Source organism: Quercus suber, unplaced genomic scaffold (assembly GCF_002906115.3).
Source record: "Quercus suber isolate HL8 unplaced genomic scaffold, Cork oak 2.0 scaffold_546, whole genome shotgun sequence".
NCBI lineage: Eukaryota > Viridiplantae > Streptophyta > Magnoliopsida > Fagales > Fagaceae > Quercus > Quercus suber.
In genome coordinates this window covers 102,839-121,167 of record NW_027069994.1, presented here as the reverse complement: position 1 = coordinate 121,167, position 18,329 = coordinate 102,839, and the positions used below count along the sequence as shown (strand labels likewise).

The 18,329-nt window shown below is 32.2% G+C and overlaps 1 protein-coding gene across 3 annotated transcripts; it reads right to left on the bottom strand.

The window, feature by feature from the left end:
- Positions 1-1,269: 1,269 nt before the first annotated feature.
- Positions 1,270-8,818, bottom strand: LOC111996958 (uncharacterized protein At2g33490). Of its 3 annotated transcripts, none has more exons than XM_024028992.2 (11): positions 8,441-8,817; positions 6,993-7,065; positions 6,350-6,424; positions 6,144-6,205; positions 5,977-6,045; positions 4,517-4,545; positions 4,234-4,441; positions 3,891-4,118; positions 3,314-3,358; positions 1,900-2,932; positions 1,270-1,578 (listed from the first exon to the last, which is right to left on the bottom strand). In XM_024028992.2, the coding sequence occupies exons 1-11, from the start codon at positions 8,552-8,554 to the stop codon at positions 1,559-1,561; spliced, it is 1,956 nt and encodes a 651-aa protein (XP_023884760.2). In that variant the 5' UTR covers positions 8,555-8,817; the 3' UTR covers positions 1,270-1,558. The 3 variants fall into 3 exon arrangements, with proteins under 3 accessions (XP_023884760.2, XP_023884761.2, XP_065620291.1); XM_024028993.2 differs by having other exon boundaries at positions 1,270-1,569; XM_065764219.1 differs by lacking the exon at positions 1,270-1,578 and having other exon boundaries at positions 2,035-2,177; positions 2,245-2,932; positions 8,441-8,818.
- Positions 8,819-18,329: the final 9,511 nt, after the last annotated feature.

Genomic DNA, 18,329 nt, shown 5'->3' with positions numbered 1-18,329 from the left:
CGTGCTAACTACATAAGCACAACCAACATAAGCAAAAATGGTCTAGGTTCATTGATGCATTAGGTACTTACACCTGCTGTTCTAGGATAACCTTTTGCACTACCTTTAGTATTTTACTTTAGGCAAATGTTAACAAGCATCATGTGATGCTTGTTATGTTGGATTAATGTGAGTCTCACTTAATAAAAAAATTAGATAAATGGAAGAAAAAGACATAAAGTTGGTCTCACAGCCTATGTTAATATTTTTTTTTTCCTATGAAGTTAGCTCCACAGCCTATAAGACTGCTAAAAATGACATAAAACTACTGTTTTATAGTGCCTGTTAACACAACCCTTTATTTTAATGTAATTGTTCTCCGCAAGGGACCATGTCACCCACTTGGAAGCTCTTTAGGGTGAGGTTGACCTGGGTATTGAGATAAGTGAACTCAATAACGATATGTAAATTTGAGTGGCGAAATGAAGTTAAAGAGTGATGGTCATTCCTTAAAACTAGATCATTTCAAACTAACCAAATAATTCATAGGGAAGCAAAGAGAATGTTTCATTTTGTGTAATAAATCTCAGTTTTATTTGAAAGATTTAGAGTAGCACCAATCGGCAATCGTTGATGTCTAAGTGGTAGAACCGTAGAGGTTGGGCATGACTGGAGGTGTTTCATAGTAAAAGATATGATCTTATGTGTAATTAGGGTGCTGGGAATCATGCCTGACTGGGTGGTGGTCTGGTGGATCTATTCTCTTGTTGCAAAAGGAAGATTTGGCAAGATTCGTAATGCAATGCAAGCATATGGAGTGGGGCACTCATTTATGTAATGTGGTGCATTTAGAGAGGACGTAACATTACTAACACATGGTGCATTTAGAGAGAATGCAACACATGTAGCTTTGAAGATTGTAAGAAAAGTCGGAAAAACATAGTTTAAGTTTAATTAAGCTACTGTGGTTGTAAATCGTTTATGTTTGGATTAGTTGCTAGTGGTTGTTCATCTTTCTCAAACTTGTTAGAACTTACAGATCTTTTTAGTTAAAAAAAAAAAACAAAAAAAAAAAACTATAGATCCTTTGTATACTCAACCTTCGCGCATTTAGTGAATTTGTTTATTCATAATAATTTTCCCCTTCAAACATTGAAATTTTGCACTTTCCCAAACAAACAGCAGCCCCCTCCCAAAAAAAAAAACCGCATAAAATGTGCTATTTTGAGATCAATGATTATAATACAAAATATGAGAACCCTCGAGCATTCATAATCTTGCGATCTGCTCTGGCCTAAAGAAAGCACAATCCGCCCTGTACTAGCAATTCTTTGTAAATGTAAACAAAATTCTTCATTTTACAATATGCCTGACAGATTAAAATGTCACAAGTGAGTAGAGTTTAGTTCTCATCATTATCCATTAACAAACAATGAACAAAGACTGAGATGAGAAACTAAATGACACATAAAACATCATCTGTACAGATCTGTACCCAACATGAAGATAATGACTCAAAACAATCTTCTGCCAGGCCAACCACTGGGGAAAAAAGGCTTCACATGTTTAGTAATTAGTATCAGCTCCCACCTGCATTTACTGAAGACTTTCACATTAAGAAATAGTACTAGTGTGGTAAATGACTAATGGAAAAAAATAAAAATAAATAACATGCTACTACCATGCACGACCTCAAAAGTGATATCAACCCAAAGTAGAGCAACATAAAATTTCTAGATTTAACTCATATGGCATCTATTATGCCTGATGGTACCAACTCAATCATAAGGAACTGAAAATGGGTAGAAAATACATGAAGCATTAAAGACCTCCAATGTCCATCATCAATCATACGTGCAATGTAATTCTTCAAATTAGATTAATATTTCAACTTCTAAAACAATATGGTACCTCACTCACCTCGGATTTGACCAAATTGAGAGGCCACTTCATTAACAGTTGAAGCTGGCTTAACGTTTGAGAGAGAAAGAGGGGTCAATGGAGGTGAAGCAACTTCTTCAGCCTTGTTCGAAACTTGAGGAGAACCCAAAAACTTTGCAACATGTACTGCCATTGCTCTCTGACCACTTGAGGGTATGGAGAAACTCCGAGGAACAATTAATGGAGGAATTGGAAGTGGGGATGCCACACTTGATGCCTCCAAAGGGATTTTATTCATTGCAGAAAGCTCCTGATTTCTGAAGGACAAAGGAGCAGAATGACCAATTAAATCAGGAGATTTTGCTGGTTTAGGGGCAAAATTACCTGGGGGTCTAGGAAGCTCATGAAGCTCGCTTATTTTAGGTGAAGAAACAGGGGGAGGTGAAGCACTTGGAGATACTTTTGGAGATGAAGAAGGTTGAGGAATTGGCAACCGAGAAAACATTCCAGAAACTAACTGGGGCAATTCAGTAGATGCAATGGGACCACTGGCAGATAAAGCAGGCTTTGTTGACCCTGGCTTACTTATTAATGGACCAGAGAAAGCTTGTCGTTTGAATTTTTTAGTATCAGAAGCATTAAATGTATCGTGTTGCAGAAGTGAAAGTCCCTCTGCCAAAGGAGGAGGTAGTGGGGTGGAGGTATTATTGCTGTCACTCTCTTTGGCTATTGACTGTGGTTTTGAGATACCAGGTCCTGACAGGTTACCATTGCCAGAATGCTTCTCATGCTTCTTATCTTCCAACGGGGAAGAATGCCACAAATTGTGGGTGACTCCACTTGGCCTTGAGCGGGGAACTGAATTACTTGTTCTTGATGAACTTGAATGCCTTGCATCAATAGGTGTGGGCAGCACATATGTGTTAGACTTCCGAGTGGATGACGGTTGCATATTTCTTATTTTTTCTGCAGGATCAAACTTCTTTTCTGCAAATATTGGGGCTGAATGGCTACCCAATCTAGGCTCTCTACCTGAGACTCTGAGATCCTCCTGGTTTTTGTCAACATTCATCTACACAAGGAAACTCTAAGATGTGAATTCTAGAAGCTGAAAATTTAACATTTGTGAACTCAAAACATATAACATTATTAGTTGTCACCTAAAGGGACAAACAAACAATATTCCAGAAGGAAATCTCATCCCACTTTTCCTTCCATTTTCTTTTTCAAACCAAATACTGGATAGAATTTTTCTGCATTCCTCTTCCAGCCCCACCATCCCATTACTGCACTCATCGCCTCTACCAAACATAATGCTGATTTTAACGGAGGTTGAGAAAATTGGTGGATTTGGTTAACTTATTTGTGTTTTCTCACAATGGCAGCACAAAGTTAAGTGACATAGTATAATTCACCAGAAAGGTTGACAAATTAAAGCCAAGCTGGACCATACCTCTGCATTCTCTGTTGCTGAAGGTGAAAGGCCTGCTTCATCCACCTGGGGAACGGCCACCGAATCATTGATACAGAAAAAAGGCATAGTAGAACTAAAATGAAATAAAAAGTTCAAATCACAATAAACACTCATGACATGATGATCACCAGGCCAATATTGTATACAACCAGAGGCGAAGCTAGGGGGCGACAGGTGGTGAAATTGATCCCCTGGCTTTTAGAAATTTCCTATCCCTATATACACACACACACCCACGCCACGTTTTGGAAGCCTAGGGGCCACCCATTCTTCCCCCCCACCCCTCCACTCCCCAAACGAAAGGAAAAAAAAAAAAATAAAAAAAAAAAAAAAAAAAATCCCTCTTGTTCCTGGGTCTGCACTGATTATGACCTCGCCCAGGGCTAAAATTGAAACACCAGCACAACCAGACTAGATAGATATTTAGAGGATTCAGGCGGGGATCCTAACAAGACAAATTTGTCAAGTACCTTCCCTTCCTAATCTATTTACTTCACTTTTGGGCTCTAAATTGTATCATGAACAAATCTCTTTTTTAATCAAAATTTACACTCACCTCCATTGAATTCCTTGACATGGAAACACCATCAAGCCCCTGCGTATTTGGTCTATTGTTAAAACTCAATTCCCCATTATCATTAGGATTATAGCTATTCTCACCATCATCCCCATAATCCTCTTCGAGTCCACTGAATTGGTAATCAATATGGTGCTGTTCTGTGGCCCGTCTAACATGTGGCTCGACAGCCTCAAGTGATTTGAGTCCCCTCCGAAAGAAATTCAACTGAACTCAAAGTAGAACAAAAAGGGATAAGAAGACATGCATCATTGTTAAACTAATGAGAAGAACAAAGGTCTTGAAAATTGAAATTTGAAAATTTTAGAGATTTAAAGAAAACCTGGGCGGCATGGTGACGAGCTGCTTGTGTTAAAAGACTTCGAGACTGCCCTTGCTTAAGAGATTTTAACCGGAAAACACATAGCGTTGCATGCTCATCATAATCATCATGAGCGGTTTGCAATTGATCTACAGTAAAAGTTTCACCTTTCCCACTTTTAGACCTTCCTTTTTCCTTATGTTGTGCCATCATGTACTTGTATACATCTCTGAAGATGATGCACCAAATTTAGAAGATATTTACTTCAAATCTAACAAATGGATCATAATAGACAGATACTGACCTCTTCTCGTCACATTGTATTTTCATATCCTGCACCAGCAAACAAGAGAAGGAACAGTAAGCATTATTCACAAGCCAGTGCTGGATAAATCGATATAGTCAATGTGTTTAATGTATCTAAATAGTAAAGGTGATGGGGACCTTCCTAGGAAAGTAAGAAAAAGCATTTAATTGCAATAAAAACAATCAAGCCTCAGTCCCACATTTTTTGGGTTGGCCACGGTACCTCAACAGATTAGTTAAGTTCGGCCATATGTATTATTTTCTGTCATTCTATCCAAAATCATACTTGTCATATCCTTGTTACTACTTCTACTCATAGTTATCAAAACATGAATCGTATCGTGAATCGATTTTTTATTTTTCCATATCGTATATTGTATCGTATCATGTATCCTAAAATACACAAACATTTAAGAAAATTTATAAAAATAAAAAAAATAAAAAAATAAAAAAATTATAGATATACCTATATAAAGGGTATATATATTCATTATAAATTTTGAATATATTCAACTAATGACTAATTTATTCATCACTTATGTAATAATATTTAACAAACTAACTAAATAAATCAAACTAGCATGTGTTTATAACATATACATTCAAATTGCTTAATTCAAAAGTGATAATATATTACAAATGACCGAAAAATAATAATTTTTTTCATCATATTGCCTAATCAACCCCATTTAAGTCAATGCTAGCATCACGTTTATCATTTTGCAAACTTATTTCTTCATTAAAATTTTCTTCTTCGTCATTAACATTTACTATCTCTTCTTGTTCTTTTTTATTTTAATAATTTTAAATCATTCTAGTTTCTTGGACTTATAATAATAATGACAAAAATAAAAAATAACTATATTGTCAATTAATGTCTTATTCATAGTATAGAAAATAAATGTGTAAATATTAAATCGAAGTGTAAATGTGTACTATGTAGTCCAAATTTTGTAAGAGAAAGAGAGGGAAAAAAACTTATGAATATGTTATTTTCTTAGGCAAAATTAAGTACCCTAATAATTTTGTGTTAAAAAAAAATCTTACAACTTGTTAGATTCAAATAAAAGTATAAATTTTAACAAAAAATCTCATTTTAAAGCATTTGTCTATGTATTGAATGATAAATACGATTTTACGATACGATTTATATGATACGCACATTGTATTGTACGATTCATGAGCACTTACAATATGTTGATACAATACAGAACTTTTTACACACGATACTATACATATTGTACGATACTAACAACTATGCTTCTACTAATGTTATTTTTGGCCTTCCTCTACCTTTTTTTTTTGTTCCCTCAACTTCAATCAACTCACTCTCCCTCATTAATTGGTAGAATTTAAATTATATGAACACTGTATTCAAAGGCAAAAGGCAAGCTTAAGTCATTAGGTCCCAAACTGGCTAAGAAGGCAGACAAAAGAGAGATATCCATGTGAACAAACCTCTACTGTCCGAAGTTCATTGAGAAGAGACTCTGATGGATTTGTAATTGTTAAGAATATATTAGAGCGCTGCGGAATAAAAGGCAAAAGGTTAATATCAGATTAAAGACACTATAAAAGATATCAAAACACGTGCTACATATTACATAATAACAATCAGCACTTACATAGTTATCGACAAGTTTTTGAAGTTCAAACTGCACTTTCCCTAGCCTTAGCAAAATTTTACCTGTTGATAAATGTGTAACAATTACAGCACAAGCCATACAAGGCTTAGAAAATAAAAAATTCAAAGTCACCCCCCCCCCCCCCCAAAAAAAAAAAGTGGGGCAAAAAAGGAAAAACAAAATCTTAAAAGTTTTGATTTATCTACCACTTTCTTCATCATCATGGAATGTGGTCTTCTCCAGTAGACAATTACCCATTTCCCGCAGTGACTCTGAGAATTCTGAGAGTGCAGTTGGAGTCAAAAAGGAGACCTCAATGATGATAAGCTAAAGAAGTAATATATGACACTGCAGTCTTCATGCATCAAGTATAATTAAAGGGAAAAGTTAATGGATGCCCTAAGACATTGGTTTAGGAACTATTTTTCAAAACTTTTATGGGAAAAGAAAAAAGTAACTGATTTTTTGATAACTTTTTATATTTCCCATAAAAGTGGTATCAAAACTTTCTTAAAATGGTCCATTAACAAATGCCCCAAGGGCATCCATTAACCAGACCCAATAGGAAGGTTTTATGAGAGAAGGTGCAACATGTCAAAAAATGATCCACGATGAGCAAATGTGTGATATATAAATACACAACTACACATTCAATTTAGAATTATTGCTGTTTGGTGCCAAGGCTACTCAGAACTTTCAAATTAGTTTGTATTTCAAATACGGCTTTTTGGTCTGAAAAATACCACAGAGAACGTAGCCACATTGATGTTATCAAAAAGAATACTGGTTTTATTAATAAAAAAATAATATATGACCTGTATGATACACATGAAGGTAGTAAATGATTACCATATGCACTGTTTGCAGTGGCAGCAGCTGCAGAGAGTAAGCTATCGTAGCAATTTCTCATCTCTTGCATGTCCTGCAAATGTGAAAGAATGATATAACAATGATGAAAATAGTCTCATGAAGGGAGCTAGATGGCAAACAAAAACCATTCACTTTCCACAAGTTACTGCATAAGAATAAGTTTTCGTTGGTCAATAATTAAATGTAAAGACATATAATAATAAAAAATACACGTGTTATGGAATGTTACTCTCGCTGACCTCAGTAACCTTAGTCAAAATTATTTCAAAATTGTGTTCAATCTATTTGTCCTTGATTATTTCAAAATTACCTATGCAATGTACTGCATAAATAACTTATTAAGCATGCAATTAAGCTTTTTCATAAAGTTTCTTTTCCTGAAAATATCTCTTGCCGTGCATTTCTGTCAAAGGATTAAAATCCACAATTTAACAAACAAACATAATTTTGGAATAAACCTCACACTTCACTGAGTATAATAGTAAATTATAGGACAAAATACAAAAAACCACCCCTAAAGTTTGAGCTAATACCAGGTACTACCAAGACTTTTAAAAAATATAAAATTTTCTCCCTAAGCACAAATGACACTTAACACCACTTGAAAGCTCCATGCTCCCTCAAGTCCTTTATTTTTCCTTCCAAAGACTTGTCTTGCTTGTGCAAGTCTCACAATGACCACATTATAGCAATCATATACACAAGAGATTGTCTGGGTAGACAAATAGCAGACAGAGACTGGGATGGTAGTAAGACGAACATGAGAATTTTCAAACAGCGTTAAGTGACATTTGTGCTGTGAGAGCAAATTGAATACTTTTGGGGAAAAAAAATGATATTACCCGACATTAGCCCAAACCGCAGGGATACTTTTTTTTTTTTTTACACTAATTTAAATATAAACCCACAATTTAAAAGAGGATATTGGGAACCCATATTATAATTATGACATAGTATTTTTTTTTTTTTTTTTTAGCTCCTAGCACTAGCACTATTCTAATTTTTTTTTAGAGAACCACTATTCCATACCTAGAAAACACTCAAAAGCCATTACCAGATTGCAATATTTTCTCAAAATAAAAACACAAACTAATCCTTCACCACCTCATTTGAATCCGAATTAATTCATATTAATTAAACCGTAATTTTCTTCTACAATTCAAAATAAATATTCAGCAATTAGACACAGATTTTAGGCAAAGATGTTCAATTCACTGCCAAATCTAATCTTTAGCTTAAGCTTGAATTTATAAAAAAATAAAAATAAAAAAAAAAAAAAGATTTCAATTAACTCTGAAGCATGAACAAAATTTACAAACAAAAATTCAAAACCTAACTAAAAAAAGAAAAAAAAAATTGTTTGAAATTGAATACCGTTATGGATGTGGCAAAGTTCAAAGTTGAAGAGTAGTTTGGAAAGCAAGTACCTGAGCAGCCTGAGCGAGCTCATCCAAGTGTGCCGAAGGTTGAAACTCTCTTTTCTCTTTCCCATCGTTTTTGTGAAGTGCCAATCTCCGAAGCTTTCCAAGCGAGGACTTCATTTTTTTTTCCCCCCTATACCAAGAAAAACCCTAAAGATGTACAAAAAGCAAAAAGCCACAGAGCAACAGAGCCTCCAACAAAAACCAAATTATCTTGGAATTCAAAATCCCAGTCTTCCTCTTATACTTCCCAAATCTACGAGCAGAAAAGTTTGGATTTCATTTCTTAAATTTCAACGGCATTCAAAATAAAATAAATAAAAATATATACTACCCTCTTTTTTTTGGGTCAAAACTCAAAACGACTCGTAACAGATCAGAGAAGAAAACGAATGAAGCCAAATGAGAAAACGAAGCGAATGGGAAAAAGAGAAAATTAAAAAAAAAAAAAAAAAATTTAAAATAATAGTGGGTAAGTGTATTATGTTATTCAGGAATATGAAAAATCACCGTTGATAATGAGACACGTGCATATAAGGGGTAATTTGGGAATGTGAATAGTGTTTGACTGATGGGATGTTGACAAATGGACCGTGGATAAAAGGTTGGATTGTATTTAAGTAAGTGAGAGAGTACGGGATTGTGAAAAAAAAAGAGGAAAGACTGATATTATGGTACATGTTAGTGTACATTCGGTCATTCATACACATGGAGCATTATATAAAGTCAGAGATCCTGCCCTTCTCTACTTTGAATAACTGTGACGTTACGCGCGCGTGTAGGGATTTAAGTGGACTCGCTGCCAGAGAGTTTTATTTTTTCTTCTGCACTCTGGATTTCGAGGTCCAAAAGGGGAAGTTCACATACAGACACAGTATACGCATAAGGAATTTCACACCGTGGCAAATTATCAGTTAGTTTACGCATAAATAAGATATAGTAAAAGTTTGTCGACACAAATATTACCAAAAAAAAAATTTTAAAATTTATTGTAAAAAGTGTTATATATTTTTAGCAATGTTAGAGTATTTGTATAAGTTCGTACATTTCCTAAAAAAAAAAGTATAAGTTCGTATAAATATTTTTGTCTATTTTAATATAAAAACTTACTTTTTCTATTTAAATATTCATTTTTTAAAATAACTTATATCAAATTATTTATTTTGCACTACATTTCATTAAAATATCAAATTTTATGAATTGTTTCTCTTTTCTCACACACAAAAATTACCGTCCACTCTCTTCTTTCATCCTTGAAATATATAAATAAATAATAAAAAAAACTAAATGCAAAATGAATAGTATCAATGTAAATTTACACCGTTACTGTTGCAACCATATATTTATTCACAAATTTTGCATGGTCTGATGTGGGTGAATTTTGAACTTAATTGACTAAAATGTAGTACTTTTCTATTATATAAGCACTAATGTAAGTACTCTTTCATACACGAATATTTTCACAATATTTTTTACAATAGTTAACAAGCTTTTATTATTTATTGTATAAACCTATCGCTCATATCACTTTTTTTTTCCACTGCTAACAATCTGTCGCGCCAACAGTTATGAAAAGTTTCACTTATATCACTTTATTTTGCTACTATTAAGAGTCTATCACATCAACAGTTATGAAAATTTTCACTTATATCCTTTTTTTTTTCCTACTACTAATAGTCTGCCGTGTCAACAACTATGAAAATTTGATGACAAGTTTTGTCAAATTTGTTGTTTATAGACTTTCTAAAAAAAATTTGTACTTTTAGTTTACTAAAACAATAAAGGGAAATATTAACGAATGTCCTAATCCCTCGTTTGGGAGGAGGGAATGAAAATGAATGAAAATAATAATTTTATAATATTATTCCCTTTCCTTATTTGAGAGTTTTATTGGAGGGAATGAAAAGTTCATTCCATTGTTTAAGAATTTAAGTGAGAGAGAATTGAATAGAATGGGTAGGAAGGAACACTCATTCTTCTCTATTCCCTTAAAACCAAAATTAAGAGGAATGTGATGAAATTAAATTAAATTTAATGAATTTTTTTACTAAAACTCTCAAAATACCTCTATATATTCAACCCTTTATTTTAAAATAGGAGTTTAATAGTAATATTATCATAAAATGATTTCATTTCATTCATTCTATATTACTCCTAAACAATATTATTTACCTTCCATTCATTTATTTTAAAACATTCAATTAAAATTACTTAATTCTATTTCATTCCATTTTTTTTTTCATTTCTTTCCCTTACTTAAATACATTATATTTCATTAAATTCCCTTATAATCATTCTATTTCATTTCCTTATAAACTCCCAAACGAAGCCTAAGGATATTGATTTAAGAACTATTTTTAGAAATATTTTATAAGAAAATGATAAAGCAATTAATTTTGTTAACAACTTTTTATATTTTTTATGAAAGTGATGTTGAAACTTTCTTAATATGATTTATTAACAAGAGTCATGTTAAAGATTGCCCTTAATGTAACTGTTAATAAATCATAATAAAAAAGTTTCAACACCACTTTCATGGCTTCCTCGGAGAAAAAAAAAAAACCACTTTCTTGGAAAATATAAAAAGTGTTAACAATATTTATTATTTTATCATTTTTTTAATAAAATATTTTTAAAAATTGTCCAAAAAACACCTATTAATATGACCCAAAAATAAATATGACTCTACCAATTAATCCTGTCTATTTACATGACCCAAAAATGACGATGATTGATGATATGAGTCGTAGGATAATAATGTATTTTATGTGGGGCCATAGGAGATGGTGAAAATCATAGACCGAGAAAAGGACGGAATGACTCGGACGGTTCAGATCTGGTATGGATAATGACGTGGGAGGTAGAGAATGAGACACGTGGTGGAGATGGTGATAGACCATAGATCCGTTTGTGTGAGTGAGAGTAAGCGAGTTATCTTGTTCCAAGTTCCAGTTGTAAAAAAAAAAATGAATGAAACAGTCAAAGTCAGATGTTGCTGACAAGGAAAGCAAAAGAAAGAAGCAGTTCTAGAACAGAACGAAAACTGTATGTTTGCTTTGACCGTTGATAGGTGGGTCAGACCTCCACTTCCGCTCTCATTGCTCATAATAATAATAATATTGCCTATTTTACCACTTTAGCCCTCCAATTTTGTTTGAATTTTGAAATGACTTGCAACCTACCACTTAGACATGGCAAAACGGGTCAGAATTTTCTGACCCGACCCGATCCGATCCGAAAAATACCCGACCAAAACCCGATTTTTTGATCCGAAGCAAAAACGGGTTGACCCGTGACCCGACCCGTGTTTTTTGCGGGTCAACCCGACCCGACCCGCAACCCGACCCGAACCGAACCATTTTTTTTAAAACTTTTTTTTTTGGGTAAAAAAAATAGTAAAACTAAGACAATATTGGTTTAATTATTTATTGTGAACTTTAAGGAAACAATTGATACATTTACATAACTATATGCAAATTAATTGAAAGATTAATGGTTGAACATTCTGTAATGAGTGAATATTTTTAGATATCAAATAGTAAAGTACATGCAAGATAATCTGGTTACAGTAGAGTTAAAAACATAGATTTAAAATTGTAGACATGTAAGAAATATTCACAAGTGTGAAAATAGTGAAGCTAAAGTATCAAATTAGCATAAATTATGAATACTTAGACCTATTTTTTAATAATTTATGTCCAAAATAAACAGCTTTTCAAAATAAATTATGATATATCCTAGAGTGTGTGTTGCTTAACAATAATATGATATTCATAAAAGAGACCATGTATAAATAAGTAAGCAATCAAATTTTAAAGTATATCTCAAATTGAAATAGAGTGTCAACCACAACTGATAATAGATTATAAAATTAATTTTCAAGATTGTAAATTTCTTATATATTTTTATTCTTTATCAAATGAGTTATCCAATAAGTCATTTGTAATTTTGTTTTATATTTGGAATGTTGATATTGTGCAGAAATAAAACTTGTGTATTTGTTTTACTTATCTTTGTGTTATTTTGTTTTAGATAGTAATGTTAGGATTTGTATAATTTTAAAATTGTTGAATAAGTATTAATAAGTTTAATTGAGTTCATTCTTGATATAAGTGGTGAATTCAAAATAATGCATTTTACATTAAGTAATTTGTTGCATAACTTTCCAAATGACAGATACATGTTGTTTTCTATATAAAAATTAAATAAAAAAAATTCATGTGAAAAATACTGGTCAACCCGACCCGACCCGACCCGCAACCCGATTGACCAGAACCCAATTTTGACCCGCTTAAAGTGACCCGTTTTGACCCGTGATCCGTAACCCGATTGACCCGACCCGACCCGCCCGTTTTGCCATGTCTACTACCACTACTCTACTGTACTACTAGATTTTGCACTTTCACTTTTTTTATTTATTTTTTGGATGAAGATTATGGACTGTTGAATACACTGATACAAACAATAATTTTTAGTTTTTAAATAATATTATATATATTTTACGTACTTTTTTACCTACACATATTTTACATATATTCTTAAATAATAAAATATATGTTTTTAAATGTATGTACCAAACACCCTTTATATATTTGTAATTTGTCAACAATACCCTATGTTATTAGGTTATTTAGGCCTTGTTCGGTAACGATGTTTAAACAATGAAAATTGTTATTTAAACACCGCAACATGTATTTTCACACACTTTTTCACTCACGCTTATTTTTACAAAATTTAAATAACATTATTAGAAATTTCTTACCAAACGAGTCCTTAATTAATAGGATAATTTTAAAAACTAGACCAAACTGGCTGGTTGAATTGGGAACTAAGCACTAATTCGGTATGGTAAAAATCTCTAAAACCAATACAAAACAAAAGCTGAGATCAAAAATGATTTTTTGACTGTAGTGATTTTTTAAAACCATTATGAATAGAGCTTATTGCCCTAGACTTGATATCAAATTTTCAATCTTGTGTATGTCGCGGTAAGACCGGAGAATAATATAATTTTAAGGTGTGTAAAGTGTGTAAGACTAAGTCTTAGGTACACAATTTCACAAATAAATTTATAATTTAATGAGATAATGAGTTATGATTAGTTTAACATTATCTATATATGGGTTCACCATTAACATATTTTTATTCATTAATTACAATTTATCATCTCAATAAATTGTAAAACATTATGTATAAAAAAATCGTGTAAATAGATTTAGTGGTTATGCATTTAATAAGATTAATGGATTTTATTTGATTATTCAATTGTTATAACATGTGAGGAGAGGGGGAATTCGAATCTTAATTCTCTTCATAAAGAGAATCTGTCAATTCCACTAAATAATAAGGAAAATGCTAAAAATATAACAAGTTTTATGTTTTATCATCTAAACTTTACAATTTGATGTGACAATAAATGTGATTGGTGAACTTCAATTACTTTATAGATGAATATTTGAATTTAATCTTTGTACTTAGTGACACATCAATTTATAAGTTTATTGTAGTAAAATTTGTGGTACTCTTAACACTACTCAAAAATTAATATTAACGCATTATTAAGAATAATAATAACAATAATATTAAGAGTCATGTAGCTCAACTGACATTTTTTGGTATTTTCAATAGAAATATCCATAATAAATCTCTTCAAACTATCGGTACAATAATAATAATAAAATAAATGATCATAAAAAAATTTAGTTTCAGTCAAACTAATTGGGTGGATTTTGGTTCATCAACTTGGTAAAGTATGGTGGTTACCTTTCTGTCATATTGGTTGAGGAGTGTACGTAAAAGTCATACATCTTTGACATAAATCCTCTTTTTGATACTTTAAAAGTCTTTAATGACCAAATTTAAACAGTCTTTTGACAACAAATTTAAACAGTCTTAATGAACTCAGGCAACATTATAATCCGACATGAAATTAGGGAAATTAAAAATTTTACTATGTTTAAAAGTAAATGTGTTACCAATTATAAAAAAATAATTTAAATATTTATTTATTATATTGTTGAATATTTGAAGAAAACATTAATAACATTCATTGTCTATCTAACATTAATTAAAAAAAAAAATGATGCTTTTCATTAAAAAGAAAATAAAAAGCAAAAAGAATGGCATGATGCTCAGGCCGGCCCTTCCACTAGGCCAATTAGGCCATTGCCTAAGGTCTCTTCGGAGCCCTCAAAATTTTGAAAAAGAAGGAGTAGTAGAAATTAAAAAAAAAAAAAAATATTCAAATGAAACTATGAAAAATCTTATACATTTTTTCGACCAAAGAACAAAAAATCTGGAACATCCTTGTAAATATTGGTATCTCAAAAAATTCTTTGTTCTAAACAAAATCAATTATCCCCAAAAAAAATCATCCTTAACCTCTAAAGAAAGATGAATTGAGGAGAAAATAGACAAAGACAAAGTTGAGAGTCTGAAGAATTGAGGAAAAAAAAATCGTAAACTTACTTAGTAATAAATAAATATATGAGAGAATAAATGTAATTGGAAAGTTGAGGAGTAAAGGTGGCCACATGGATGGAAGCTTGGAAATGAGAAAAATGATTTGAAATGAAGGTTCTAGAAATGTAGTTTTATTTACCAAATTTGTTCTTTAAAAAAAAATTGACCACTTATTTTGAATATTTTAAAACACTATTTATATATATATATATATATATAAAATTAAAACATTATATTAATTAATGCGCTTTGCATGTGCGATGAGGGTTTTTTTTTTTTTATTTTTTTATTTTTTAGTATAGTATCATAATTTTCCTTAAAAAAAAAAAAGGATAAGTTTGTTTTGAAACCATGGATTAGTAAGAGGGTGCCCTATTTTGTAAGAATTTTAAGTGGAGTTGAAGAAGACCCAATTTTAGTTCTTGCCTAAGGCCCCCCAAATGTCTAGGGCTAGCCTTGATGATGTTGCACACATCCTACTACATAAGTAGGAGATGACTAATAAGATCATTCATGGTTGTTACGAGAATTTACTCTTTTTTGTTTCGTTCTTAGTGTGCGTTTGGGAAGTGTGTTTTGTGCTTCTCAGCGGCACATTTTTTCCTTTAGTGGGTCCTGTGCACTGTTCACGGGACCCACAAACCTCTTTTTTCAGACAAAATAAACATTAAAAATGGGTCCTACGGTACTATTCATGGGACCTACAAACATTTTTTTAGCAAAATAAATATTAAAAATGGGTTCCACGGCATTATTTACACATTTAAAAATTATTTTTTTATAATATTTTTTGTTTTCAGTTTTTAGTAATAAGTGGTATCCAGACTGACCCTTCATTTTTGAAATTAATAGTTTTGATGGTTAGGGTAGGTTTAACTTTTAAGCTACCGTTAATATTGATGGTTTAGCAACAAAAGCTTATTCTAATGTGAATTTGGTTAAGTAATGTCCTAAGTTTGATTCATTAAAGCATGATGTTAGTTTACGGGTCAAGGTTAAGTTATGATTAAATCCACTTGAAGGTGTGTATGCAGACTGCAGACTCCTATTCTAGTCAAAATCCCTTAAACATAGGTTTATTTTTTTTATAAATAAGTTTAGTTATGATCACATTCACACACAATTTTTTCACAAATTGATCGTCCTTCTATGCTTTTAACCTAAAGAGTAATACATTGTGTGGAAGACTTGAAAAAGTGTACGTTGGGTGTCCTTGTTAGTCCAGTTAATTAGAAACTTCACCAAGAAGCACGGGTAATCTTTGCTTTCTTTTTCTTTTATCTTTACCTTGGTGAAGAAACCAGGAAATTTTAGATACATGAGAGATCGACATCTTTTCATCATTTTTCTTTAATCAACTATGTGCTACATGAGTTTTAAGACTTTTGAGTAATTGAATAATTTGAATTAGAAGATATTCTTGTTTGAATAAAGACATTTTGTTCGGTCAAAAAGGCATTTTCCTTGAATTCTAAGAATGACGACACAATAAGGAGCAGCCGTTTTCAATTAAAGCCGCCCTTTTGAAGTATAGGCTAAGCTATCTATTATGTCCCTTAACACATTGTTAGTCGGTGCCCAGTAAGATAGGGTTTTTTTCTCTGCCTTAAGTCTTCGTTTTTTAATATTGATGGTTTAGCAACAAAAGCTTATTCTAATGTGAATTTGGTTAAGTAATGTCCTAAGTTTGATTCATTAAAGCATGATGTTAGTTTACGGGTCAAGGTTAAGTTATGATTAAATCCACTTGAAGGTGTGTATGCAGACTGCAGACTCCTATTCTAGTCAAAATCCCTTAAACATAGGTTTATTTTTTTATAAATAAGTTTAGTTATGATCACATTCACACACAATTTTTTCACAAATTGATCGTCCTTCTATGCTTTTAACCTAAAGAGTAATACATTGTGTGGAAGACTTGAAAAAGTGTACGTTGGGTGTCCTTGTTAGTCCAATTAATTAGAAACTTCACCAAGAAGCACGGGTAATCTTTGCTTTCTTTTTCTTTTATCTTTACCTTGGTGAAGAAACCAGGAAATTTTAGATACATGAGAGATCGACATCTTTTCATCATTTTTCTTTAATCAACTATGTGCTACATGAGTTTTAAGACTTTTGAGTAATTGAATAATTTGAATTAGAAGATATTCTTGTTTGAATAAAGACATTTTGTTCGGTCAAAAAGGCATTTTCCTTGAATTCTAAGAATGACGACACAATAAGGAGCAGCCGTTTTCAATTAAAGCCGCCCTTTTGAAGTATAGGCTAAGCTATCTATTATGTCCCTTAACACATTGTTAGTCGGTGCCCAGTAAGATAGGGTTTTTTTCTCTGCCTTAAGTCTTCGTTTTCTGTACTATTCCTCTATTAACCACAATAGGACGCATGCAACAGCTTGCCACAATTTTTATGATTTAACAGTCGTAAGTACATAAAGATATTTTCTTTAGGAGATGACTAATGACCACGTACACATGACGTGACACTACTATATTGAAGTGATCAAATTTTAGGATCAAGATAAATATATAAGACTAATATTTCTTGAGCCTAAAAAGACAAAAAAAGAGAGAGAAATCAAGATCATATAAGCTGCATGGTACAATAAACAATATAACCCCTTTCAAATTTTTTTTTATATATTTTAAATAAACTATATAACTTGAGCTGTAGTGGAATACAGAGCACAAAATGGCAGTATATATATATATTTATTTATTTATTTATTTATTTTTTGGTAGAAATGAAATTTCATTAAATATTAAACAGAAACAACACGATCATAGGCCACCCAGGCAGAATCAAGACTCAAAAGCAAGGAAACTTTCGCTGGGGGGTCTAAGAATATTACAAAGTCTTGAGAGAGCAAAGCTGCCCTCCTAGCAAGCGCATCAGCGCATTTATTCACCTCACAATAACAATGATTAATTTGGACTCTAGGGATATTTCCTAACTCAATCTTACAATCACTCACAAGGGCATCAATGCAATTTCGGTGTCCATCTATTTTCTACACCAAATCAACAATAATCTTGGCCTCCAATTCAATAATCACAGCAAGAAGCTTGAGAGCTATGCATGGTCTAAGGTCATCGTGCAAAGCCCAAAGTTCAACAGTGACACTAGTCGAAAACCCCACATTCCTAGCATAACCTTTCAGCCACTCTCCTTTGTCATTTCGAATTAGTCCTCCACCACCCGCCTTACCCGGGTTACCAATCGAAGAGCCATCCGAATTAAGCTTGGACCAGGAAAGAGGAAGAAAAAGCCAACAAATTGCAATCTGTCTCCAGGTTGAGATTTGTTTTGCATTAAGACCAACATAGGTAAATTTCGTTACTTTTGCAAGAACATCATACTTCAAATTTCTCTGACCATTCTCATGTCTAAACACCACACTGTTCCTATTCAGCCATGGTGTCCAAATTCCAAA